This window comes from Carassius carassius, chromosome 32, assembly GCF_963082965.1.
Source record: "Carassius carassius chromosome 32, fCarCar2.1, whole genome shotgun sequence".
NCBI lineage: Eukaryota > Metazoa > Chordata > Actinopteri > Cypriniformes > Cyprinidae > Carassius > Carassius carassius.
Window position 1 is genome coordinate 9832306 of NC_081786.1, and position 27490 is coordinate 9859795.

General features: G+C 36.0%; 2 protein-coding genes across 2 annotated transcripts; one reads left to right on the forward strand and one right to left on the reverse strand.

Moving 5' to 3' along the window:
* The first annotated feature begins 2374 nt into the window (after window positions 1-2374).
* cdk1 (cyclin dependent kinase 1) lies at window positions 2375-7889 on the forward strand. The gene is made up of 8 exons (XM_059520171.1): window positions 2375-2529; window positions 3128-3174; window positions 3382-3538; window positions 3899-4022; window positions 4706-4876; window positions 4964-5127; window positions 7289-7430; window positions 7529-7889. Exons 2-8 carry the CDS (start codon window positions 3138-3140, stop codon window positions 7640-7642), a joined length of 909 nt encoding a protein of 302 aa, XP_059376154.1. The 5' UTR covers window positions 2375-2529; window positions 3128-3137; the 3' UTR covers window positions 7643-7889.
* Window positions 7890-12459: 4570 nt separating this feature from the next.
* Window positions 12460-24976, reverse strand: tmem26a (transmembrane protein 26a). The gene is made up of 6 exons (XM_059520176.1): window positions 24466-24976; window positions 23864-23960; window positions 23237-23314; window positions 21194-21402; window positions 14340-14419; window positions 12460-13280 (listed from the first exon to the last, which is right to left on the reverse strand). Exons 1-6 carry the CDS (start codon window positions 24654-24656, stop codon window positions 12976-12978), a joined length of 960 nt encoding a protein of 319 aa, XP_059376159.1. The 5' UTR covers window positions 24657-24976; the 3' UTR covers window positions 12460-12975.
* Between the last annotated feature and the right edge of the window lie 2514 nt (window positions 24977-27490).

Sequence of the window (27490 nt, forward strand, 5' to 3'; positions counted from 1 at the left end):
ATATATATATTAAAATATATTTGTAATTTTATATATATATATATATATATATATATATATATATATATATATATATATATATATATATATATATATATATATAAAGAACTTTATTACTTGAAATAAACATGAACTGAACTAAAATTAAAAAATTTATAAATAAAGGATTTTAGATTTAAATAAAATATACTTTTTTAATATTTCTAATGAAAACTTAGCTATCTCATTTCAGCTAGTTAGATTTTATAGTTTTGATGTAATAAATAAACTTGATGTAATAAAAGTACTAAAATCAAAATATGTTAATAATTAAATTATTAATCATAATTGCATAAAAAATTAATGTTTTTGTTTACATAATATATGTACGTGTGCTGTGTATATTTCTTATGTATATATGAAAACCCACACATGCATGTATATATTTCAGAAAGATATTTAGTTTATATTTTAAATATATTTTATTTATAATATAAATTATATTTATATAAATATAGACATGTAAACACATGTAAATATTTTCAAAATATATACTGTATGTGTGTGTATTTATATATATAAATACACATACAATATATGTTTTGAAAATATTTACATGTATTTACTTATTTATTTATATATAACAATAAATATACACAGAACACACACATATTATGCAAAACTTTTCTACTGTATGCGAATAAATGCGATAAATCATTTGACAGCACTAATAATTAATAATATATACATATTATATATACATATTAAAAAATAAAAATCATATAAAATGACAAAACCACACACAAAAAAACAAACATTTGAGCGAAAATTAAAATGGAAAAAAATGTTTTCAAAAGAATAATAAAAACATTGAAAACAGAATCTAAATGAGTCACAATGTACAATGACCACTAAAATGTATCACTGACCATCCTACATGTATGTTTGTTATATCACTCTTATAATAAAATAATTTCAACTCAAATCAATATTTAATCAATATTTAATTTCAATGTATTTTTTATTTGTTAAGTAGACATATAATAAGAGATGTTCATAAAATACACCCCTACAGGAACAGGGAGATAAAAAACCTGAACTAAAACAGGATACATTATCATTTACATGTATGTAACATATATACATGTATACTTACATTATATAAGAATAAAGGCAACAATAACAATCAAGAGTGTGAGTCCTTCTATTACACTTTAAGGCCCGGTTTCACAGACAGGGCTTATACTAAGCCAGGATTAGACCATAGATCAATTAGGACATTTAAGTAATTTTTATAAACATGCTTAGAAAAAATGTCCATCTTAAAACTAAAAAGGCACTGATATATTTTTAAGATCAGTCAGTGCAAGTTTATTTCAGTGGAAACAGCTCAGACTTACATTTTAGTCTAGGACTAGTCTTAAGCCCTGTCTGTGAAACCAGGGGAAAGTGTTAATTCCTTCACCCAATCAGGGCGGCTCAAATGTGCATTTTAATAATTTGCCACTAATCACTTCTTTAATTAAAGTGTTTACCTCTGAGGATTTGGGTTTAAATTGAGATTTTATCCGGGTGACTAGCCCTCCTTTATTTATCTGTAATTAGACAGCCTAGTTATGCTTCATTGGCCTTTTGAGAGCTTGTTTTTTAATAGTTCTTTCGAGGAGTTAAAAAACTAACTTTTTCATAATTTTTGTTTTCACTTTGTGATCGAACATCAGAAGTTTCTGTACAGACAACGCTAAAGAGACTAGTAATATATGCACATTTGAATAGCATATTAATTTCGTTACTTTCTGTACACCACACTTTTGTCTCTATGTCTGGCGGGCGAGAGAAATAATGATGATGTCAACACACTGACGTACACGACAGCGCCCTCTCTGGTGGACATCTGATTTACACTCACTATACACAGCAGTAGCAGTTCGACAGCGAGGCCACGTGGTGAAACAGAGTATTGCATCTTTGTATGTGCATGTGTCTACTGACCCTGACAGACCACACACAAACCAAACATGTTTTGTACAAACAGTGTAATTATACGTACTGTATGTGTCGTATATTGGACATTTTTCGGAATTAAAAACACTCACATGTCAGTAGCACTGAACATCATGAACTGAAAGGGTGCTTTCAGTATGGTCTTTTAGGACAACCTATAGAGTGGAAGGAGAAAATTGTTTTTTGAAAACACTACCAGTGATTCTGTAGCAATGAACATAGTAGAAAAACGTGAAAAATGACGGTACCTGCACAATATTAAATGAACAAACCGAGCAGGCGCACTCACACTCACACGCGTACAGACAACATACTCCCGTTCTTAACCGTCCTATCATCTGATTGGTTAGTTTGAAGTCCACCGAGCACTCCGATTGGCTGCTTTTGAATTACGTCTACGCGGCCAGTTTGAATCAAGGAACTCGCAGATCAGTGAGATACACAACATCCTCACGCTTTCTCTGTTCTCAAAGATTTCATAAAGATATTGGAAGGAAAATAGAAGAGTTTGATTATTCATCCATATTCGATATACTTACAGAGAAGGTGAGTTTTAATATATGGAAATGATTGACTGTTGTCCAAACTGATTCTGATCCGTTGAACGTTTTCAGTTTGCTCAGGCCCCCCTGAGAAAAAAACCTCCTGAGCCATTTAACTTCAACTTGTACTTTATATTGTATTCAAAATTTCAGAACAATCGCTTGATTAATATGGTTTACAGACATGGTCCATGGTATTGGTCTTTAAGTTTCTGATGCATCTGGATTTAAAGTGGCCTCATTGTTTCTTTGGCAGAACATCGATATAAAAAATGAGTGTTTTTATAAGCACAAAATTATTAATCATCTGAAATTTCACTTCATTTTATGATAATGTTTGCTATGTCAAGAATAACAATTGTAAAGGTCAGATATATTCTGCCTTTCATAGCTTATTATGTCGATGTTTATTTACTTTACATACATAGCACCTCTTACATTAGACGGTAACTAAACTTGTGTTTAAAATAACAATCCTGAGCGAGTATATTGAAAAGAAAAAGACAAGTTTGTTTGACATATTTTTGGAGATACATTATTTTTATAGTATCAGAATGTTCAGCTGTTATTAATGTACTTTTTCAATTTTTCCCCCTTCAAAGTATTGAGAAAATGGATGACTATCTGAAGATAGAGAAAATTGGTGAAGGTAAAGTTGAATTTGTCTTTGTGTAGAGTCAGCTGTCTAGTGTTGTCTCCTGGCCTCTTTCTCAGAGTTTGTTGTTTCGAGGCAGAATATGAGAGTCCTTTATATATATATATATATATATATATATATATATATATATATATATATGTGTGTGTATGTGTATGTATGTATGTCTAATGGAAATCCGTATGCATGTTTGTTCCTTAGGTACATATGGTGTGGTATATAAGGGAAGGAATAAAACCACTGGACAAGTGGTTGCTATGAAAAAGATCCGCCTGGAGAGTGAGGAGGAGGGGGTTCCTAGCACCGCTGTCAGAGAAATCTCCCTCCTCAAGGAGCTCCAGCATCCCAACGTTGTACGGTAAGACTGACACATTTATCAAAATTACATATGTACACTCTGTGTACACTACTGTTCAAAAGTTTTTGTTTTTGTAGTAATGTTTTTAAGAGATCTCTTATGCTCCCCAGGTGCTGCATTTATTTATTAAATGTGGTAAAAGCAGTAGTATTGTGAAATTATTACAACTCATAATAACTATTACTACTAGTAATGCTAAATTTTGTTTTCTATTTTACTATATTTTAAAATGTAAGTGCAACAAACAGCTGCTTTGGAAAATTATGGTTTACAGTTTCATCGCTGCTTTATGTGTGGAATAAACTCTGTATTATTTCCTTTTTTTGTTGTTGGTTTTTTTTTTTGCCTTGCCTTTTACAGCCTGCTGGATGTATTGATGCAGGAGTCAAAGTTATACCTGGTGTTTGAATTTCTGTCCATGGATCTGAAGAAGTACTTGGACTCCATCCCATCAGGCCAGTTCATGGATCCCATGCTTGTCAAGGTGCATTAAATGTTGTGCAATATTAAACCATAAAACCTTAGCTTATTTGATTAATAAATGGTGCAGAATTTTAAAATTTTCCTTTATTTACATCACAACTTTTTAAATTAAAAAAAGACCCTCAGTATTCAAATCTTATTTTAAATTCCCTTTTTACCAGCATAGACCTGTGAAACCGTTGTAGTGCTTAATGGGTCTGCTTTCTATAATACACCACTGTTTGAAGTTTTTTTTTTTTATTAATACTTTTGTTCAGCATGGATGCATTAAATTGATAAAAATAGATATTAAGATAAAAAGATGTTACAAATATTTTTTCTACATTTTAGTTTAAACTTTCTATTCATCAAAGAAAGATTGCGTCTCTGTTTCCACATAAATAGTAAGCAGCACAACTGTTTTCAACACTTAAATAAGAAATGTTACTTGAGCAGAGCACCAAATCAGCAAACTAGAAATATTTTTAAAGCATCATGTGACACTTAAGACTGAAACAGTTTTTTTTTCTTTTTTTTGATCATGTACATTTAACACTATTCAGATTACTTTTTTTATACTCCAATGTATAAATTCTACTACTTTCCCAGATGTTTTGTATTGATTTATGTCTGGATTGTGCAGTAGGTCCCAGGCTCAGACTCCTGGAAGTAACTGTAGCTTTTATGTGTGTGTCCTCTCTGTAGAGTTACCTGTATCAGATCCTTGAGGGGATTCTGTTCTGCCACTGTCGCAGGGTTCTGCATCGTGACCTAAAGCCCCAGAATCTGCTGATTGATAATAAAGGTGTGATTAAGCTGGCAGACTTTGGGCTGGCACGTGCCTTTGGAGTCCCGGTCAGAGTGTACACACATGAGGTACATGAGAGTAATTTCTCCTCCTTTCTTAAAGCGGTCAGTAAACAATCACGCTGATGTGTTTATTCTCACTGTCCGATTACACAGGTGGTCACTCTGTGGTACAGAGCTCCAGAAGTCTTGCTGGGGGCCTCACGTTATTCCACACCAGTAGACGTCTGGAGTATTGGTACCATCTTTGCCGAACTCGCTACAAAGAAACCTCTCTTCCATGGAGACTCAGAAATAGACCAGCTCTTCAGGATCTTCAGGTATACAGACTTCTGGAACAGTTTTGATAGTTGCATGCATGCTAAGACTTCCATAATGTATTGGTTACATCATTTGTCTGACAGTATTAAAAGATTTTCAGGGAGCTCAATATTCCGCTCTACGAGTGTATAAAAATAATATATTGATATTTAATATTAAGGTAACCCTTTACAATAAGGTTCCATTAGGTAATGTAGCTTATTAACTAACATGAACAATAAAGTTATTACAGTATTTATTATTATTATCTTTTCTAATGTTAGTTCATGAGAATGGTTAATGAGAAGTTAATCCAGAGTGCATTTACTGTTGATTGTAATAGTAAATGTTGAAATGAACATTAACTAAGATTAATAAATGCTGAAGAAGTATTATTTATTCGTTCATGTTAACTAGAGTTGTTAACTAATGAACATTATTGTCATGTTACTAATATTATAAATTCTGTCCAATTTTATTGTTACTTTCAGTAAAAAAAAAATATGCAGGTTTTTTTTTTTATTATCATTACAATTTAGTTATATTAAAAAGTCTTACAAAATTACTTTGTTTAATAAAATAATAAATAATCATTACAAAGCATTTTCGCTTTCGGTTTTTGGCCAAGTGCATCCAGAATTTTCATTTTGGTACACCCTTAAAGATTTTTTTAATGTATTGGCATGTTAATGTTTAAATATTAGATACTTATGCTTGCTCTTTTCCCCTATTTTTACTTTTATTTAATTATATTTATCACTTTAAGTCACTAAAATTTAGGGATGCACCGGTTGACCGTAGTGATGGCCGATTCGTGAACGATTCGTTCAATTTAACCGGCTCTTCTTAGTGAACCGGTTGAACCAGTTCACCAAATCGAACTGAATCGTTTGAAACGGCTCACGTCTCCAATAAGCATTAATCCACAAATTACTTAAGATGTTAACTTTTTTAACGTGACTGACACTCCCTCTGAGTCAGAATAAACCAATATCCCAGAGTAATTCATTTACTCAAACAGTACACTGACTGAACTGCTGTGTAGACCGAACTGAAGATGAACACCAAGCCGAGCCAGATGACGAACGAACACGCCCTCTGCTGGAGCAGTTCTCATTCTCGAGTCAAGAGCCGGTTGCATCGGTGTTCGGATCACCAGTACACTGAACTGAGAATCGTTTCTGTCGGACGCGTCCGATTTGAGAACCGATGAGCTGATTCTCGTTCTCGAGACAAGAACCGGTTGCATCGGTTTTCGGATCACCAGTACACTGAACGAAAACCGTTTCTTTCGAACACGTCCGATTTGAGAACCGATGAACTGATGCTACTGCGCATGCGTGTAAAGTATTTCGGAAAGTGTGATAAAAGATCTATATACATTTTTATTATTATTATTATTATTATTTTTTAAGATGAATGTTTCTAATCTGTATATTGTAGATTATGAATAGGCCAGAGGGGGTTTCAGGGAAGTTGGACAATAATTAAGAACTCTAAAGACTCTATGTTTAATAGGAATAAGGGATGATTTATGAAATATGTGTACTGTATTTATAGTTAATGATGACACATTCACAAATTGAGTTTGTAGTAAACAGAACATGAACACGAGTAGAGCCGCTGATTATACTGAACTGCAGCACGTGTCGGTTAGAGTGATTCTCGTTCTCGAGTCAAGAACCGGTTGCATCGGTTTTCGGATCATCAGTACACTGAACCAAAACCGTTTCTTTCGGACGTGTCCGTTTTGAGAACAGAGGAGGAAAAGAATCGAACTTCCCATCACTAGTTGACCGCCCATAAATCGGAACCAGCAGGTTTTTGCTTAAAATATGCGATCAGCAATCGGACGGTTTTTGTCTCTTTTTTTCTTTTTTTTTCTCGGCCAATTTTCTCCAGAAGTGCACCCGCGTGCACAAATTACATTTTAATCCTTCGCTATGTCATTTGTGTGGAAGTATTTTGAAATCTGTGCGTAGGACATGGGCAGCCGTTCAGCTTGTGCAGGCCGCGGACAGATACAATACGCTCACGTCAATTTAATGAGTACCTGCTAAAAAGTGTTTAAAAACTTCATAACTCTGAATATTAATAATAGTGTACTATACAATACTGTGAAGCTACAACCAGCTACTTGCAAACAAATTAGATGTTTTCTGTGGTTTTATTTATATCTAGGACTCTTGGAACCCCTAACAATGATGTCTGGCCAGATGTTGAGTCGCTGCCAGATTATAAGAATACCTTCCCAAAGTGGAAATCTGGGAATCTGGCCAATACTGTGAAAAACCTGGACAAGAACGGCATTGACCTGCTCACGGTAAAACGGCGTCCTAACGTACTGGTGTCCTACTTACCTGCTTGGTTTTGTCTCTTTCTTTTCTTACATATTCATTTTTATTTTGTCTTTTTGTTTAGAAAATGCTGATTTATGACCCTCCTAAGCGGATCTCAGCACGGCAAGCAATGACACATCCATATTTTGACGATTTAGACAAGAGCACTCTTCCAGCCAGTAATCTGAAGATATAGACTTCAGTTCTAAAGCAATGGAAGCTTAGTCTTTTGACATGCAATAATTAACCTTTTGCTCATTTGTTTATTGGGTGGCTTTTGTACTTTTCTACTTTTTTTGTCTTTTTGTATGTCTTTTTCCTATCCTGTTTTATGTTACATCAAACACCCGTTTGTAAATAAAACATATATATTTTTTGTGGACCCAAAGTGGCATATTACAAAGATAAACTGTTCATAATAAAGAGCACTTTGTAAAATCCCATCATGGACTGAAGTTTTCTGTTTCCATGTACATTAATACATTATATTAATTGTATCCTCTGCAGTGAATGGGTGCCGCCAGAACAAGAGTCCAAACAGCTGATAAAAACATAACAATAATACATGTTATTGATACTAGAGTCCATAAATTAACATTTTGTAAAGTAAAATGCTGTACGTTTATAAAAAAAACTAATCTTCCGTTAAGGCGTTTGAACTCTTAAACTGTAATATCTGGCCAAAAAACTAGTCCATAATAACATATTCTGCCCCCCTTTTTTTTTTTTTTTTTTTTAATTTAGATTTCTAAATTTCAATCAAAATCCAAATGACATTTAAGATTTTTTTTTTTCTGTTTTTGCTTGTAAACAGTACTTGATCTGTGCCTATTTCTTCTGATTCAGATGACTTTTTCCACTTGAGAAACCAATATTATGGAAAGAGGACTCATATTTTAACCAAAAGCAACTGTTTAAGTTAAAAGCCCTTATTGATTAACTTTATCACACACATGCAGTTTATGAGATGTTAACTGATGGACTGGAGTCTGATGGCACCCATTCACTCCCAGTGGTAAGTAAGGGATGAGGAAAGTAATGCTAAATGTTTCCTAAACAAACTCACCTACATCTCGATTGGATGGTCTGAGGGTCAGTAAATTCTAAGAATTCTAATTCGAAGCAAATTTCATTTTTGGATAAAATATTCTTTTAATGAGTGACGTGATGTGGCTAAGTATGGTGACCCATACTTGGAATTAGGGCTTTGCATTTAACCCATCCAAAGTGGTACAAGACTCAAACCCGATACTTTTGGTTTACGAGTCCGACTCTCTTACCAATGTGCTTTTTATTAAAGATAATGTGTACATTTTACCTGTTAATACATTTCACTGAATTTGAACTTTTTTCAGCTACAGGAACATAAAATAACCATTAAGTGAGAATTTTGTAGACAAAATATTTTTTCCCATAAAACAGTATTTAGAAAAGAAAGTAAAAACGTCTGTAAAAAGAATGTAGAAAAGTCCCAACTTTGAGAGTGTGGTTTTGTAAGAACATCTTGACCTGACCTGTAATGAGCTCAGTGTTTGATGTCCAACACTGTTTGATCATTAGTAACGAACTAGCATTCTGCAGTGCAGTGAAAGTAAGTGTTGGACACTCAACCCATTCAGTCTTCTTTCAGAATGAAAGCATACTATTCTCTTGCTTTCTGTGTTTTCCAGTAAGTTTCCCATAGCGTTTGCCAGAAAAATACAAAGAAAATGTCATCCAAGGCATGTCTACTCTGTGAAGCGTTAAATACTGTTTCTTTGCAGATCACATCATGTGTCATGTAATATTAATGATGTTTTTTTCTAAAATAGTTTCTTTGTTTAAACAGTGAACAAGTGATTGAGTGTGTGTAAGCTTGCTTTATACTCACTCCAAAGACATCTCTCTAATCATGATTGCACAGCAAGCTCTAAATGACTGTGTGTACATAACTTATCGTCTTTTTGAATAACAGGTCACAAAAGACTTTGAGAATAAAAACAATGATTCGCTATTTTAACTAACCAGTTTATTCTTCAGTACATGTCTGTACCAAAGCCTAGTATCATATACTGATGTATTTGTGTATTATCTGTATATTTAGTCAGTTAGGTCAGTCCTACTAGTATTTTTAACTTCTAAGAGCTCTGCAATATAAAGACTTCACAAAGGGTGCTTTAGAGAAAAGACTCTCACAGTCATGAATATTTCATAAGATTTAGAGCACACTGTACTGTAAACTGCCTTTTTTGTTTACAGCACAAGGAAACCTTTGTGTAATACAAACCATTAGCCTGTAGGCACTTTTTGAAACTGGTTGTCTTGTTAAAGGAACAGTTCACCCAAAAATGAATATTTGCTGAATATATACTCATCCTCAGGCCATCCAAGATGCAAATAAGTTTGTTTCTTCATCAGAGCATATTTGGAGAAATAAAGCATTTCGTCACTTGCTCACCAATGGATACTCTGCAGTGAAGAGGTTACCTTTACTCTTTCATCTATTTCTTTCTTCTGTTTCTTTTGCTTTTCCCCTGTCCTTGCATTCTAAGTGCTTTTGAGCTGTTTTTCTGATATTCACTGCTTCATCCCTCAAATAATCATTTGGAATACTCTGCACTTTAGTAGAAATTACTAAATAAGATACATTTACTTCCTATTATTATTTTATTAGTGTTCCTGTGGCTCAAGCGTTAGCAGCGCAAGGTTGTGGGTTCAATTCCCAGGGAACACGTTAGGCAAAAACTGTTAGCCTGAATGCACTAAGTCGCTTTGGATAAAAGCGTCTGTTAAATGCATACATTTATTTATTTAATAAATTTGTTATTCCTTCATCTAAAATTGACCTCTGACATAATCATTACTCTGCGTGGATCTCACTGCATCATGTTTCTTTTTTTTTCAGTTTTTAGATTTTCAGTGTTAGGTGAACTATTCCTTTAATGCAGGGTACTTGCAGAAATTTTTAAATCGACGTATGGTTTATGAAAAATAAACAACCGTTTAAACCATATAAGAACTAATGAATGAAAATCATCAAAGCACTACAAATTTGTAAAATATCTTCCATTACCTTCATCGACAAGTCCCATTTAATCAATGTATTAATGAGAGTTGTTGGGGAGGTTGTTTTGTTAAACTGCATCCATTGGTTAAAAATAACTAACAAAACGGTGTTGATCTACTGTAAAGCAATGGTCACAGTACAGGTCTCAGTAAGCATGTGTAGCAGGTCAAACTGCCCCTGTTATACATTTAAATCTAACTTAAATGTATCTAACTTAACTGTTGGTCTAATCTAACTTAACTGTTGGTATCCTGTTTTATTCCTGTGTGGCTATTTCCTGTTTCCAGAAAAGCTTTAGGGATGCGTGTATGCTTCAGAAACAGATGGGGACAGACATAAACAGATACAATCACCCCAACCCAGTGTACTTTGAAGACATGCGGGAAACTGAGAGATACTGTGTGAATGTAAAGTATGAAAGAAAGCAAGAGGAAGAGAAAGACGATGTGATATTTTTCATCTGTTCCCACAATGTTAAAAATAGCAATGAATCCCAAAGGTCAGATAACCAGAATACGGTAGATCTTCCCTTATACAAAAATACAGAGAATCCAGATAGATAGAAACTAGACAAAAACATTTATTTCAATAGTGGACATTGCTAGACACATACTGGTTACAGCCATGTTCAGTAGCTGTAAATATCTCTGGTTGAAACGCATGGTCCTTTGAAAAGGCTGATCTAGGAACTGCAGTAAAACAACAGATCATGTCAGAGTGACTCAAATAGTCTGATATCATAGAGCAGTGGTTTTCAACCTGTGGTCCGCGGTGGTATTGCAGGTGGGCCTCCAATTATTTTCTGTTCATTTCCAGTCCATTCTAGGGCTGTGCGATTAAGAGAATTCGACATAAAATCACGATTTGAGCGTGCGCGATTTCTAAATCGCTTTATAGCACGATTTTCCGCGGCCCTGACCTCCCGTAGTATGCTATCCGATCCAATCAGAATGCATTGCGCATAGCACGAGAACAGAACAGACTGGGCATATGGCTAACTCCAGGTTCACACACTGTCTGTGATGCGCCTTTTTTCCGAGCCCATGTTAACGGATCAGAGTGTTCACACTGCACGCGGTAAAAGGCTAGAAATAAAAACGTGCAAAAATAATTAATATCTAACACATGAGCATAGAGAGAGTTGTTAGTGCACAGGACGCAGTTTAAGTGAGAGGAGACACGTTTTAAGTGCGCACACTCTCTCCTCCCTCGAAGAGCAGCGTGTATCTGAGCAAGTACGTCTGGTTTTGTGACAGAGCAAAGGAAATCTGCGTGCGAACAGAGAGATTCGCATTCGTGCATTATTTTAATGTGCTTTCAGGTTATATTTATGCGCTCTCGCTGCTCACCGCATACACATACTGTATACACACTGCAAACACCTGAGGCACCGCTACAATTAATGAACTGTATGAACAATGCATGGCAAAAAAGAAAAAAAAAGTCTGGGATTTTTTTTTTTTTTTTTTTTGCCTTAAGTCTATACATTTTGTTACATCTTTGCTATAGTTATAATTTTGACTTATGTCTGTTCTAGAGACGTTACAACTTTTTGATAAAGCTCTAATTGGTTTTCTTTTGGAAATAAGTTAATCCTGAATGCATTTATGACTGTAAAAGCATATCGGTGTGTTTTTTTTTTTTTTTTTATTTGTCCATATCGCACAGCCCTAGTTCATTCAATAAATACAGTTAACAATCTAGCTTCTGAGTACTAAGTTATTAACCCAACAATAGTGGGGTCAGTTAATTTTTTGAAGTGGGCCGCGCAAACATATGTGTGTGGTTGTGTGGGCCGCGAGTTGAAAAAGGTTGGGAACCACTGTCATAGAGTCATATCTGAATGCACACTGGGGAGTAATCATGCATGAGCAGACCCCTTTTAACACATGCACGCAATAGATATACGTGTGTCTGCCTCTGACATTTCATAATACAAAAAAAATATATATATAGAGTTGTCTTACTGTTTTTGCTTCATAACACTGTCTGACATTCAAGCATTGTAAAACATTAAAAAAAGCTATTAAAATTCATATATAAAATTAGGAACCACATAATGAATGCTATAATAAAACATCTACTATTGGTCCTAGTTTGTTTGTACATTACATATTCAAACATTCAGAATACATTTCTAAAACTTTTGTCACCCATAAATGTTTTTTAAGCAGTACAAGCCAGAGGCTTTCAATTTTTTAGATGCCACTGACCCCCCAAATATAATCATCTTGGTGCTAGGACCCCCCATCCTAAAATTAAAAATGTAGCTATACATTTATAATGTATATATGAAGAAAAATATGAAGAAATATTCTAATAGAATGTCAATGACACTAAAATAACACTGGCTAGGACTCTCTTGAATCCCCCTGGGGGGTCCCCAGATCCAAGTTTGAATTAAACCATCTGTCACAGTTAATGGAGTGTATTTGTACTGAAGAAGCTAAATTTTCACTTTAATCTTATTTCCTTTGCTTCCTTCATATTGGGGAAGAAGCAGATGGTGGTGATGATGATGGTGTTTTAAAATCTTGACAAATAACTATGAGCCTGTAGAGATTGAGGACGACCACTAGAAAGTTCTTAATAGCGAAGAAGACCAACATCTGGTGGAACACATCAAAGTGTATCATCACAATGAGACGTACCATGAGAAAGGGCCCGTCCTGGATAAACAAACTCTCCACGATGTTCCAAATATCTGTACTATGTCTTGACAATATCAAGTTACAACAGCTGTCTCCAGCCTTCGGCTCATCTGAGTTCTGCGGCCGGGACGTCACAACTGCAACATACATGGAAGAGAGAAACAAAATGAAAACAGACACAGAGATATGAATATTATTAACTGCAAGCCAAACAAAATCAATTTGGTGTTACACTAGCCAAGTTTAGACAAGTTTTTTTCAGGAAATGTTATGTTTTGAATCATGTTTTAATGGTTTCAATAAAAGGTTAATTTGTAAAAGTGTTTTTAATAAAGTTTTGGCAGAGGGGCCTTATGACTGTTTTGGACTACAACGCACTTTGCTCCATAGCCTACGGGAAATCAATGACTCTAAATGTGTGGGGGGTTTGTTTTTCCGCAGAAATCTGAACTATGAGCTGTTTTCCACCCAATGAGTATACAGTTCAAAATTCTGTTATTTCTTGTTTCCAACACAAGATACTTTTTTATCTCACAATTTTGACTTTTTCCCTTGCAGTTGCAAGCTTCTCAATTCAGAATTAAATGTTTCTATATGAACTTGCAATTATGAGTTTAAGACTTACAAATCTAAAAAAGTCTGAATTGTGAGATTTAAATTCATAATTACATATTCTATTTTTTATTTCATGGCAGACAAAAGTTTCCATAGTTTACAGACCAGTTTGCAGGGTAGATTTGCAGAAATGAACAGTCAGTTGAACTTTCAGCAAATGGCTGAAAAGATCCCAAAAAAATCCACCCCTCTCCTCTTCCTATGGGGTTTGGTAACATTCAAATTCATCCAGCTGCCAAAGCTCTCATTCCTTAAATGAGAGCACGCATAGAGCATAATGCAACAAAAACACATGCTGTTGATCTACAAATGACTGGAGATCTGTTACAATACATTGAGTTGCATCCCAAACCTCTAGTTTATGTGAGCTCCGAGGGTAAGAAAAATACTTTTGATGGAGCAGGATGAGACGTTTATGATATCTGAGCGTCAAACTGAAATTTGCACAGAACAGCAGGGTCCTCCTCCAGTCACTTGAGGGAGCCACAACTGTTTTATAGCTCATTTTGCTGCTTTCCAAAGCAACATCTGTGATGTTGGATGGTGGGATGTTAAAGAAACACAAATGTGGGATCACAAACCTGCCAGGTGAAAAGGAAACTGCAACATACTCCATGTCCACACTGCCAAGATTACATACACCAGTTTATAGTTGTTCTCCCTAAAACACACAGTAAATAACTTGTTATGCAGATTTGTATTTAATAATGCATTAGAATTTATATAGGAGTCTTTCCGAATTTGAAAATCAGGAAGGCATTATGGTTGGCATAATGGAGAGCAGATTCTCAAACACCAAGACTTACTTAATTTACCAACCGACACAAAAAAATAAACTCTCACAGGAAAACTCGGAAAAGGGGCCATTTGTGTTACTACTGATATCACGGACAGGAAAAACCAGAGATCCTGAATGTAGCAACAGTATATGATTGATTCAACTATATTTAATGTGTAATAAAAAGAAAAGAAAGAAAGAAAAAATAGAATTTTATATGTGACTCAGGACCACAAAATCAGTCATGAGGGTCAATTCTTTGACATTGACAGATGAATAAATAAGTTTTCCATTGATGCAGGTTAGGACAATATTTGAATGAGATACAACTATTTGAAAATCTGGAATCTGAGGGTGCAAAAAAATCTAAATATTGAGAAAAACTTTAAAGGTGTCCAAATGAAGTTCTTTGCAATGCATATTACAAAAAATAAATTGTTTTGATATATTTATGGTAGGAAATTGACAAAATATCTTAATGGAAAATGATTTTTACTTGTGATAGTTCACCAAAAAAGAAACATTTATATTTATCTGCTTACCCCCAGGGCATCCAAGATGAATGTGACTTTGTTTCTTCATTTTTAAGATTGCAGTCTGTCATTCATATAATGTAAGTGGATGGGAATCATGCCTTTGAGAGTCAAAAAACATAAACAAACAAAACCAAATTAAACCCTGCTGCTCGTGATGATACACTGATGTGTAAAGATTCGAAATAATCGGTCTGTGCAAGAAACTGAACAGTATTTATAGTTTTTTACCTCTTATTCACAGGAATGTCCAAACTGTCCTGAGAGCTTTCTCAACAGCCACCAGTGACCTGTCTTCTTCTTCTAGCTTAATGGCAAATCGCAGACTTATAAGTGCATTACCACCACCTATTTCTCAAATGGACCATTGACACTCCTAATTGAGATGATTCAGTTTCTTGCACAGACCATTCATTTCGTATCTTTACACATAAATGTATTGTCACGAGCCGCAGGGTTTAATTTGGTTCTGTTTGTGTATGTTTTTTTACTCTCAAAGCCATGATTCCCATCCACTTCCATTATATACCATACCATACCATACCAACTTTATTTGTTAAGCACTTTACAAAAACCAAAGTTGACCAAAGTGCTGTACAGAAAAATAAATAAATAAATAAAAATAAAATAGATAAAATACCAATCACCAATCATGGACAAAAAGTACCATTTATAACCACAAAATAAAAGCATTCAAAGTAACAAATTGAATCAAGTAAATAAAGTCGACTTTATTTATAAACAGATAAAGAAGAGGCCTGCTTAACATGCAAAGGCAGATCATTCCATAGTTTAGGGGCAGACACAGCAAAGGCACAGTCCCCTCTGAGCTTACGCTTAGTTTTAGGCACAGTCAGGAGCAGCTGATCATCTGATCTGAGAGAGCGGACGGGTTTATAAGAGTGTAGAAGCTCAGAGAGATATGGCGGAGCAAGACCATTTAGTGATTTAAAAGCAAATAACAGAATTTTAAAATGGATCCTAAATTGAATAGGCAGCCAGTGTAATGAAGCTAAAATAGGGGAAATGTGCTCATGTTTACGTGTGCCCGTCAAAAGACGTGCTGCTGCATTTTGTATCATCTGGAGACGGGTGATGGAGGACCCACTAACCCCCGCATATAGTGAATTACAGTAGTCCAGCCGTGTAGTTACAAAGGCGTGGATAACAGTTTCAAAATGTTGTCTTGACAGAATTGGCTTTATTTTGGCCAGCTGCCTTAAATGAAAGAAGCTTGATTTGACAACAGCTTTGATCTGACTGTCAAATTTAAGCTCAGGGTCCACTTTTACTCCTAGGTTTGTGATATATAGTAGGTTTAATATAGGGTGCTAAGGAGCCCAGATCTACAGGTGGGGTCCCAGTGGTGCCTCCAAAAACCATCACTTCTGTTTTTTTATCATTAAAATTTAAAAAGTTTAGAGCCATCCAGGCCTTTATGTCGTCGAGACAATTGAGTAGTTGTCCAACAGAGTTATAATTTTTCTTTTTAAGAGGTACATAAATCTGACTGTCATCTGCATAACAGTGGAATGAAATGCCATACTTTCTAAGTATGGAACCAAGTGGAAGCAAATACAGAGAGAAAAGTAGAGGGCCGAGGACTGAGCCCTGTGGGACCCCACACAAGAGAGGAGCAGAGGAGGATACAGAGTCACCTAAGCTAACACAAAAGGTTCGATCTGCTAAGTATGACCTAAACCAATCCAGTGCTATGCCACTGATGCCAACCCACTGCCTTAAACGTGACCTTATCATTAAAAAAGCAAAGGAAGTTTTCACACATAACAGGGGATGCTTCCATACAAGCATTCTGCGGGGGATTTAAAAGTGAGTCAATGGTGTTAAACAAAACACGAGGCTTGTGACAATTTGCCAGAATAATATCTGAGAAATGTTTTCTTTTGGCATCTTTCACAGTTTTCTGGTAATTACGCCAGCAATCCCTTAACATTTGAAGAGACACCTGCAATTTGTCCTTCTTCCACTTGCGCTCAGCTCTACGGCACTCACGTCTGGCAGCATGAGTCATGTCATTTAACCAGGGCTCAGATTTAGTTTTAGGCTGCCTGGATTTTAATGGAGCCACAGTGTCTAAAACAGTTTGGCAGGTGGAGTGAAACCATGAGCAAAGCTCATCTGTGTGCAATACAGACTCGGGAGTGATGGAGTTCTGTTTGAACGCAACCGAGAATTGAACAGCAGTGGAAGGGTTAATCATGCGACAGCGCCGTGCAGCAGCGCGCGGTTTAACTGTATGACAGGCAAGAGCAGTCTCAAATAAAACAGGCATATGGTCAGAAAACACTGCGTCACTTATCTCTAGATTAAGAACAGGCAAGCCATATGATAAAACAAGATCAAGTGTGTGTCCATGTTCTTGTGTGGGTCCAGACACAGATTGCACAAGATTAAAAGAATCAATGAGGTTTAAAAACCCCTTTGCCATTGGCTTATCAGGACAACACACATGAACATTAAAATCCCCAACAATAAGAACACGATCATATTTAGGCATGATTTCAGCCAAAAAATCATTTAAAAAGTCCTTATTGTACTTAGGGGGCCGATAGACCACAGCACACAACACTGTGTAGGGGTGACCCATCTCAAATAAATTCAGCTCAAAGCTGCTGAAAGCGGAGGACAACAAAATCTGTTTACATTTATAATGACTCTTATATACAGTCGCTATTCCTCCTCCTCGGCCAGATGTTCGCGGGGAGTTAAAGTAGCGGCAATCTTGGTGTACAAATTCAGTGAAAGCGCTAGACTCACCATCGCTCAGCCATGTCTCAGTTACACAGAGGAAATCCAATCCTCGGGACGTGAAAAAATCCTTTAATACAAAAGTCTTATTTGCTAGAGATCTAGCATTTACCAGCCCAAACCTGACAGGAACCGGGGGGTCCGCGGCAATGGATGTTCGTGAAACCCGACACAGAGAGCGCAAGTTGCTGTGATTCACTCCGCGCCAGCGGAGACGAGGAGAGCAGGGGCCGCGGGGCTGGAACACCTTTTCCGGGCCGACAACAGGTACCAGCCAGGCGTCGACAGGGTCCAGCGAGCGTCGAGGTATAGGCACGACTCCAAACTCAGTCCAAAAAGGCGTAGAACAACATGCAAGACGGGCCTTCAACCTCACCAGCCGGCCGCTGCATTTTCCCCAGCGGCGGGTGCGCTTTCTTCGGCGCTTACTTCGAGAAGGTGGAGCCGGGGCACACCAAAGGTGAGCCGGGAGCCTCGCCAGGAGGGGGGCAAAGTTTCACGTCCACCATCATCCAATTTTACTATATTTCCAGCAGAAAATCGCAGATCCAGCAGTGTTTGACGATCGTACACCAGTAGAGAGTCAACATCCCAGGCAAAAAATAAAACAAACAGCAAAAACACACACAGCAATGACAGTGACAGACGGCAAGCCACGCACAATGGCGCCATCTTGTTTTCTGAAAACTGAAAACCGTCAGGGATGAAAACAACATGGGGTTCATGTAGAATCGGTCCATCATTATATGACTGACGGACTGCAATGGTTGGAGTTAAAAATCTTTGTTTGTGTTCTACTGAACAAAGTCACCGACATCTTGGATGCCCTGGGGGTAAGCAGATAAACATTACATTTTAATTTTAATATCCTATTGATTTATGGCATAATAGAAAAAATTGTAGTTTTGACCCATACAATGTGTTGTTATATCTAGCAACAAATACCTGTGTTACTTATGTCTGGTTTTGTGCTCCAGGGTCACATATTTGCACGTCACCATTATTATACTTTTAATGGTATTTAACTTTTATATTTTGTTTGATTAAATATAAATGAAATTAAAATAAAAAATGTCTGCCTTTTTAAATACTTCATATGCTTTGTCTGTCCCTTGTGTTTGTTTGTTTTCTAAAATGCAATTTTCTCTTTGTCCCTCAGAAATGTACAGTACAAAAATATTAAATAATGTTGTGTGGTGGGATGATATTTCCAATTAAATGCCAGACACATTAACCTCACATTTTAAATGTAACAGGGTTGACATTTAATTACACAAAATATAATTTGAAAGAGAAATGTCACTGGTTTTTAGTATTTATTATTATTATTAATATAGCCTTCCTCCGGCTACTACCTCTGGACACTACTCCAAGAAAGCGTCGGAGAAGACGTGGGAAACATGGGGGTGTGATTGTCAGAATTAAAACCTTTATGAGAGCTGGTTCTATAGCAGTACCCTGTTCGTTGCCTCGATCACGGGTTATGGTATCGGACCGCTTTACGGCGTTGGAGCGGCCAACCCCGGTGACACGTTGGCTTAGGTCAACCACGACGGACCCCCCTGCCTCTGCTCATGCTTCTCCTGTCTCCCGGACTCAAGCGGAATATCTCCACTCTCGGATTATTGTCCGGCCGCACCGTGAGGGCGCTAATACTGCCAACCTCTGTCCTCTGAGTAAAGCACCTGCTTCGCGCAACATTCTACGCTCCCCAAAAATTGCGCTGATAAACACTCGCTCTCTGGTGAACAAGACATACATCCTAAACGATTTTATCACTGCTCACGACCTGGATTTTCTACTTATCACGATCGCATCCTCATTTTAGGTGACTTTAACGTCCATATATGTTGCCCCTCTAAGCAGCTAACTCCTGAGTTTTTAAACATAATTGACTCTTTTAACCTACTGCAGTGGGTTAACCATCCTACTCATACTCATGGACATACTTTGGACTTAATTTTGTCACATGGTCTATCTGTAACTGACATTGAAGTTGTTGATTCTGCCATCTCTGACCATTTTCCTGTTTTATTTAAATTATCCCTCCCACTGCCTTCTCTTACACCTGCCTCAGAAGGCACACATGCCCACGAATATTTGCCTCACTTTTGTGAGAATTTTGCCAAACTTTATAATGAGGTCAGCGTGTCTTGAGGATGTGAAAGCTTGGCTTGCCAATAATTTTCTTTTTCTGAACTCAGACAAAACAGAAGTCATTGTTTTTAACTCCTCAGAATCCAGGCTAAGTAATCACCCTGACCTTGGATCTCTAAATCAGTTCATCTCTCCCCAAGTAAGAAATCTAGGTGTGATGGTAGATAGGTGCCTCAAATTTGACAAGCAGATAAGCGCAGTCATTGGGTCCAGCTTCTTCTCTCTTCGCTCTTTAACAAAAATCAAATCTTTTCTCCCTAAGCGCTCCATGGAGACTGCTATCCATGCTCTTATTACCTCTCGCCTGGACTATTGCAATTCCCTATACTTTGGTATATCTAAATCCCAAACGTCACGCCTACAGGTCGTTCAAAAGGCAGCGGCGAGATTTCTGAAGGGAAAGAGGAAATTTGATCATGCCACCCCCCTCCTAAGATCCCTTCACTGGCTTCCGATTAATTTTAGAATTGATTTCAAAATTTTACTACTGGTTTTTAAATCATTAAATGATTTAGCACCTTCTTATTTGTCCGATCTACTACATCCCTACCTTCCCACTAGAGGCCTTAGATCCAAAGATAAGCTCCTCCTTCAGATTCCCACTACCCGGCTAAAATCGAGGGGTAACCGAGCCTTTGAAGTGGCCGGCCCAACACTGTGGAATAAGCTCCCACTCCATATTAGATCTGCCTCCACTTTGTCTGAGTTCAAATCATGTCTCAAAACTTATCTATTCTCGGTTGCTTTTAACTTATAAGAGTGTTCTATCATAAATTGTTTGCTACTATTTGTGTACTTTATAAGTGTTCTGTTTTAAACTATCTTGCTGACTTTAGAGTACTTAACCTTTTATTTTTCCTAACTTGTACAGCACTTTGGTCGGCCTGTGGCCGTTTTTATTTGTGCTTTATAAATAAACTGAACTTGAACTTGATGATTATTTTTATTATTATTATTATTATTATTATTATTAGGTGTTTACTTTGTGAGTAGAATTTGCTGAACGTTGAGCTGTAACAACGTTTCAAATAAAACAATTACAAACTGCTGATCTTTTCAGGCACAAAATGCACCTGAGGGCCGAACAAATATCATCAATCAAATTGAGAAATACAGCATTGTACATCAACAATAGCCTATGAACTGGCATTGACTGAGTCAAGCTTTTGTTTAGTGGCTGAGAACAGGAAGTACCTACTTGACATCAGAAAGTGTTTCACTGGTGAATTCCAGTATGTCTGCCGCCGTGCCAACAAAGATAAGTAAAAGCTGTGATAGTTCGTCACGCGTCACTCCTCCTCCTAATGGAAGGAGCCACTTTCCGAGAATGAGAAGAATGAGCAAAACCTGATGAAGACCAAGGATCCAGTCATTCGGACACACTGAAGTGAGCGTGCGCTCCAAATGCTGAAAGACACAATAGTTTACACATAGAGATATTTATCAATTGTTGAAAACATTACACCACTGACAAGAAAGAGGAACAGCCTCTTTATTCCCAAGTATGAGGATGAGGAATGAGGTTCATGAGGGCATGAATCATCTTACTACAACGATTCAGCACTTTTGGCTGCCCGTTATGAGTGAACTGCAAGTTACTTTGGATAAAAGCATCAAAGTGGTCAAATTCACAAAAGAAAATTAGCAAAGATTAAGTTTTCCTGGTTTCTATACCCACAGAATGTGGGAAAGAAGGTCTAAAAATAATAGATCATAGGAAGAGATGCTGAATGAAAAAAGCAGTATAATAAAGACTTCTTGCTAGAACCTTTGAATTCCTATGAGTGTCAAAATGCATCTTGGACATCCTCCATGAAATATAACAATGCAAACGTTTCAAAAAAACCCCACCAAAACCAGAGCAGAGGGTGAAGGGATGACTGGGGTGTACTAGCAAAATATTTCTGATATATCATGATTCCTTCTGTTTAAAAGGGTCATATGACGTTGCTAAAAAGAACATTATTTGGTGTAATGCAATGTGTTTATGCGGTTTAAGGTAAAAAAAAAAAAAACCATTATTTTCCATATACAGTCTAATTTTTTGAGATACTGCATTTTTTTCCCTAAGCTGTAAGTCGTTACCATCAGAATAAAAAAAACCTCTTGAAATATTTCAGTATGTGTGCAATGAATCTATAATATAAAAAAGTTTGCTTTTTTGAATTAAATTACAAAAAATAAAGCACTTTTTCATGATATAAATTTTTTTTTAGATGCACCTGTATATGGAAAATAATGTGTTATTTTAACCTTATCCTTACAACATAAACACATTACATTACACTAAATACAAAATAATGTTCTTTTTAGCAACGTCATATGACCTATTTAAACAGAAGTAATGTACATAATTGTTTCTCCTCTATGGCCTGCCTCTCTGAAACGCGTTGACTTTTACAAAGCTCATCATTCTTTTTACATGACTTTTACAAAGCTCATCTGTGAGTCAGAAGCGACAGACTGTCCTTGCAAAGTTGGAACTGCTCCACTTTATAGAAACAGCCTTTGTGCCACAGATGCATTCTGCTACTTTGCAGGTTCAGGAAAAAGTCCTCGTCTTCCATAATATGCGCAGCACACATCTGAATATTTGGGTTGAACTGTTCTGGAACAGTGTTGAAATATAACTTATCCACTGATTTCTAGTTGTGTCCTCTTTTGGAAGACAAAACAAAGTAGTTACGATTTCACAATGAAGCACAGCTTCTCCACGACATGGTGGCGGCGACAGCAAGAATAAAAGTTACACCTTATTTCATTGCATGAACATTTGGGCTGCGTTATGTAAATCTTCAACATCGTGATGTAGACATGTGGATGCGTGTTAGGAGCTTTTTTAGGAGGTTGACTCTTAATTTTTTTTTTTTTTTAATTATTTGGATTTGAGACTTTAGTCTTTGCAACTTTACAGATCTTCTTTATCCACCAAGAGCTAGTAACACTCCAAAGAGAAAGGAAAATGTAAACTGCATCATATGACCCCTTTATATATGGAGACAAAACAAAAGGCAAGACAAAAGTCTCCACATAACCATTCTGCATACTACATTATGAGATAATCTGTCTGTGTTGGAGGAGCACAGGAAATGAATGACATCACAAATTGGACATGTGTGTGATTTGTGCATATGTATATAGCAGATGCCTCACAGTCAGAGCATTAGTCACTTTTGTACAGCAATGCACTGAACCACAAATTAAAACGTAAAAATAAACAAATAATCATTTTCAAAATTACCTTTAGTGTTTCCTCGCCCATTGTGCCATTTGTAGGCAATATGCTTTTGACATTTTCCCAAGAGTCCAGTTTCCTGCACTGCCGGATACAAAAAAAGCACAGAGAAGAAATTAATGTGTGGAAAAGACACTGACAATGCAGATCAGCTTATATCAGAGCATAACAGAGCTATATTGGCTTCACAAAAACATGTGCATAATCACATTTTGCTGACAAATAACATTCAAGTGACATTAAAATGGCTCATCTTAAAATGAATCAGAATTTTTCTGCCAAGTATGCTTACACAGACAATGAATTTGTATCGGAGAAGCTCAAAGTACAAAGAAGAAAAAAAACATTATAATAATAATGAAATATATACAATATTAGCTGCAGGCCAAAAGCAAATACTCCAGTCATCACTGTCACATGATCTTTTAAAAAAATCTAATATTCTAAATTGTAAAGTATTAAAATATCACTGTTTTTGTCTGTGTTTTTGATCAAATAAAATCAGCCGTAGTAAGCTTGAGACATATTTCCGTTATATTTCTGTAGAAAAAATAAAATAACATTTCTCATAATTTTTCACAGAAAGTGCAAGGTTTGGAATGGAATGACACAAGAGTGAATATAGAATACTGCCTGAGGGTCTCTGGCTTTGTTCTCTTGATGATGTAACTCCAGAAGCCATATGGATGGAATAATGCTGATGAGGAAGAAGAGGATGGCTGGAGAAAACCTAAAAGAGGACAGAAGATGGTTAAATCACTTTTATAGCAGATACACTGAACAACTAAATAATAAATGTAAATTTTTTGAATGTTCCTTTCAGGGCCAATGTCAGGGTTACTGCTGGAGACCACTTAATATTATACTAGACCACTAGTAGTTTTCACACACACCCTGTGTATCGCTTTGTCAGCACTCACCAGTAACAATAGGTCTAGCAGGATGTTGGTGAGGGGTTGAGGGGGTGAGGGGAAAGGAAGGAGAGATAACTTTTTAGTAAAATTTTATTAAAAATGTAACTGAAACAAGAACAAGCTACCAGTAAAGAAGTCAAATAAAAGCTACATAAAAACCGAAATTAAGCTAAATATCGAATACACGTTATTTTGGACCAAGAAGAGTGAGTCGTCCAGCAGAAAATGATCAACAGCTGTTGGCAAGATCAGTGAATCTGACAACACTGTGAATCGTGTATATTCCTATGTTGAAATGTAAATGGAAAGTGTGTCACTCACCATTTGTAGTCTTTACCTTTCCTTCGTTTTAAAGTGATGACCATCTCCACGACCAGAGGAAGGTAAAGGACAGTCAGTAACCAGTACATGTTGTCATTTTTCACTGTTTTCACTCTCCAGACGCCGATGAGAGAGACCAGAATAAATAACGACCTGGTTATGATCGCGCACACGAATTTAACTAAAATCATTGTAGAGAGGTGTCCCGGGTCTGAGCGGTGCAAAGTACTCTTGTAGAGTCCCGTTTAGTCCCCAGTCAGTGAGTGTTGAATCCTCCCACCAGCGTCAGTGTGTGAAATCACTTACAGAGGTGAAGTGTTTGTCCTGAAGACATAGCTGGAACAAGCATGAAAGAGCTTGTATATACAAGACCGTGACGTTTAAACGTACGTTCATTGTATATCTGGACACTCTTTCTTTACAGTTTGGCAAAACTTAGCAAAACGTTTTTCTAAGTTATTTCAGTGACAAGGAAACGTGCGAAACTTTTAAGTGATCGGTAGAGGGCAGCATTCATTAATCAGTTCAGTATGCCTATGAAAAAGGCACACATGTATTGCGTTTTCTGTAAATTATGGTAAAATATGATTATTGATCTATATAATTTAGCAGTGTATAGGATAGAGAGAATATAGTTTAAATTATACACTGTTTATTACTGTTATTTAAATAATACACCCCAAAGATTGTGTCCGCTTGTCTGTGGTGATGGCCATCACACACACAACCACTGGAAAAACACCTTTTATTCATCCATAAGTCAAATTGGTTATAATTTGCTGTTAATATATATATATTAACATTCTAAAAATTTGATTGAAAATTTTTTTTTGTAAGATTGTTTATGTTTATAATGTTGATTTTCAGTAATTTAATGAGAACAATGCAGTGAATTTTGCATTATGTCAGTTTATTACAATACAACAACAATGACAATTTAGCACACATTACATTATATATGTGTGTGTGTGTGTGTGTGTGTGTGTGTGTGTGTGTGTGTGTGTGTGTGTGTGTGTGGAAACACGTATGTGCAATATATGTACAAAATAAAGGATAAAGGTTTATGAATATCACATTAATGCTATTTTTCTTCATTCTAAATGATTGTTTCATAATCATATTTGGTCAGTATAAAATATAAGCATATGGAAATGTGTTATGTAATATATAACATTACATTTAGCAGTATAATGCCATATATATACAATTTTTTTTGTTCACAGGGGATAGCATGTCAGATGTTTATAATGAGGATCGAGCTCAAATTCTGCTCCCAGACTCCCCCCTCAGAGGGCAAAGCAGAACTTATCTGCTATTCACCTTCAACACAGAACAACTTTCACATGCTAGCTGCCTCATAGCTGACAAGGCAAGAGCAAAACAGTAGAAAATAAATGTAAAATATTTTCATTGTATATAAATATATATAAAATGTTCTTCTTATTATTTTCTTTTCTAAGACTCTAACAAATTGTGCAGTGTGTAGGCACCCATAGAAATCAATACTCATGTCAGTAATAGTCAGCAGTTTCATATTTCTATGGTCTGTATATTTTATGCACAAACTTGAATGGACAGAAAAAGGCATGAATAACTTTATAGATATTTTTAAAGAATTTTAAAAATGGTGGTCTTGGTCATTTTGTATCTTTTTGTGCTTGTTTAACAAGAATATGTGTAGGTACTTACACAGTGTTCCATAATGGAGATTAGGGTATTTATTTAATGTCTTGTTTGCATTTAATTGTATATACATTTAATGTATATTAATTGTATATAATTGTTTTACCCACTGCGCCAACACCACCCTATAAAAATTTTCAACTTGTCCCACCCTGGATTCAAACCCACGACCTCACGGTTTCAGGACCAGTGCCTTAGCCGAGTGCGCCACATTTGTTAAAATGCTTTTATTTGATTAGCTAAATAAAAGTGAAAACCTACAAACAACAATCTATATATATTTAAACCCTAAAAAATATAAAGGCATACACATTATAATTTTAATAGAAAGACTTCCCAAAGACTGACTCACTAAACGCATACAGTAGTCTCAATTTGAATGGTCTTTAATGAACAGTCACATTTGGTATTCATAAACATGGCAACAAGAATAACAATATTTACTCAACATATCTGTCATTCTGAGGCACATTCACACAGCGAGAACTTGATTTGGGATACTGTCCTGTGCATAAATCCAAATATGAACTAAATTTTTTCTTCAGCGTATTAGAGTAAGGCATTAAAGGTCATGAATGTGTACAGAATGAGTAAACATTTTTTTGTTCCTTTTTCATCCCTTCTTCACTAATGAAGTGCACAGAGGTATGACAGACTTCCTCTATTTTAGAATTGAGTGAACAGGTGCTGCTTTATCAGTCAAACAGTCATATTTCCAGTTGACACACCAAACTCGAATCTAAACAGCTCACACACTTACTTATACAGACAAAACATGCATAAAAACACAATCACACACACACACACACACACACACACACACACACACACACACACACACACACACACACTCATTTATAATCAGAACTCCTAGAAAACACAAAACACACTGACTGGGCTTTACATTTTTTCCATTACTGTTCAAAAGTTTGGGTTAGTTAGATTTTTTGAAAAATAAATTAATACTTTAAAAATTACAATAATGAAATGGATTATTTTAAATAGATTTCTATTTCAAATAAATGCTGAAAAAAAATCAGAAAATCCTTTAAAAAAGGCATCACTGTTTCAACAACTGTTTTCAACATTGTTCATAATAATAAATGCTTCTTCTGATTTCTGAAGGATGATGTGAGACTGAAAACTGAAGTAATGGGTGCTGAAATTTCAACTTTGTCATCACAGGAATAAATTACATTTTAAAATATATTCAGATAAAAAAACTGTGATTTTGAACTGTACTAATGTTTCATAATATTACTGTATTACAATACTGCAGTATTGTCAATCTAATAAAACAGAGCATTGGTATGTTTCCAAATGTTTGAACAGTATGAGTACA

What these genes read in the sequence shown, in the direction of transcription:
- tmem26a (XM_059520176.1), bottom strand. Translation starts at nt 24,656, where the DNA reads ATGATTTTAGTTAAATTCGTGTGCGCGATCATAACCAGGTCGTTATTT. An exon ending in TGGGCGAGGAAACACTAAAG is followed by an intron (nt 21,403 to 23,236) that starts GTAATTTTGAAA and finishes TGTGTCTTTCAG; the next exon opens with CATTTGGAGCGCACGCTCAC. An exon ending in GAAACACTTTCTGATGTCAA is followed by an intron (nt 14,420 to 21,193) that starts GTAGGTACTTCC and finishes TGTGTGTTTTAG; the next exon opens with GGAGAACAACTATAAACTGG.
- cdk1 (XM_059520171.1), top strand. Translation starts at nt 3,138, where the DNA reads ATGGATGACTATCTGAAGATAGAGAAAATTGGTGAAG. An exon ending in GATAGAGAAAATTGGTGAAG is followed by an intron (nt 3,175 to 3,381) that starts GTAAAGTTGAAT and finishes TTTGTTCCTTAG; the next exon opens with GTACATATGGTGTGGTATAT. An exon ending in TGGATCCCATGCTTGTCAAG is followed by an intron (nt 4,023 to 4,705) that starts GTGCATTAAATG and finishes TCCTCTCTGTAG; the next exon opens with AGTTACCTGTATCAGATCCT.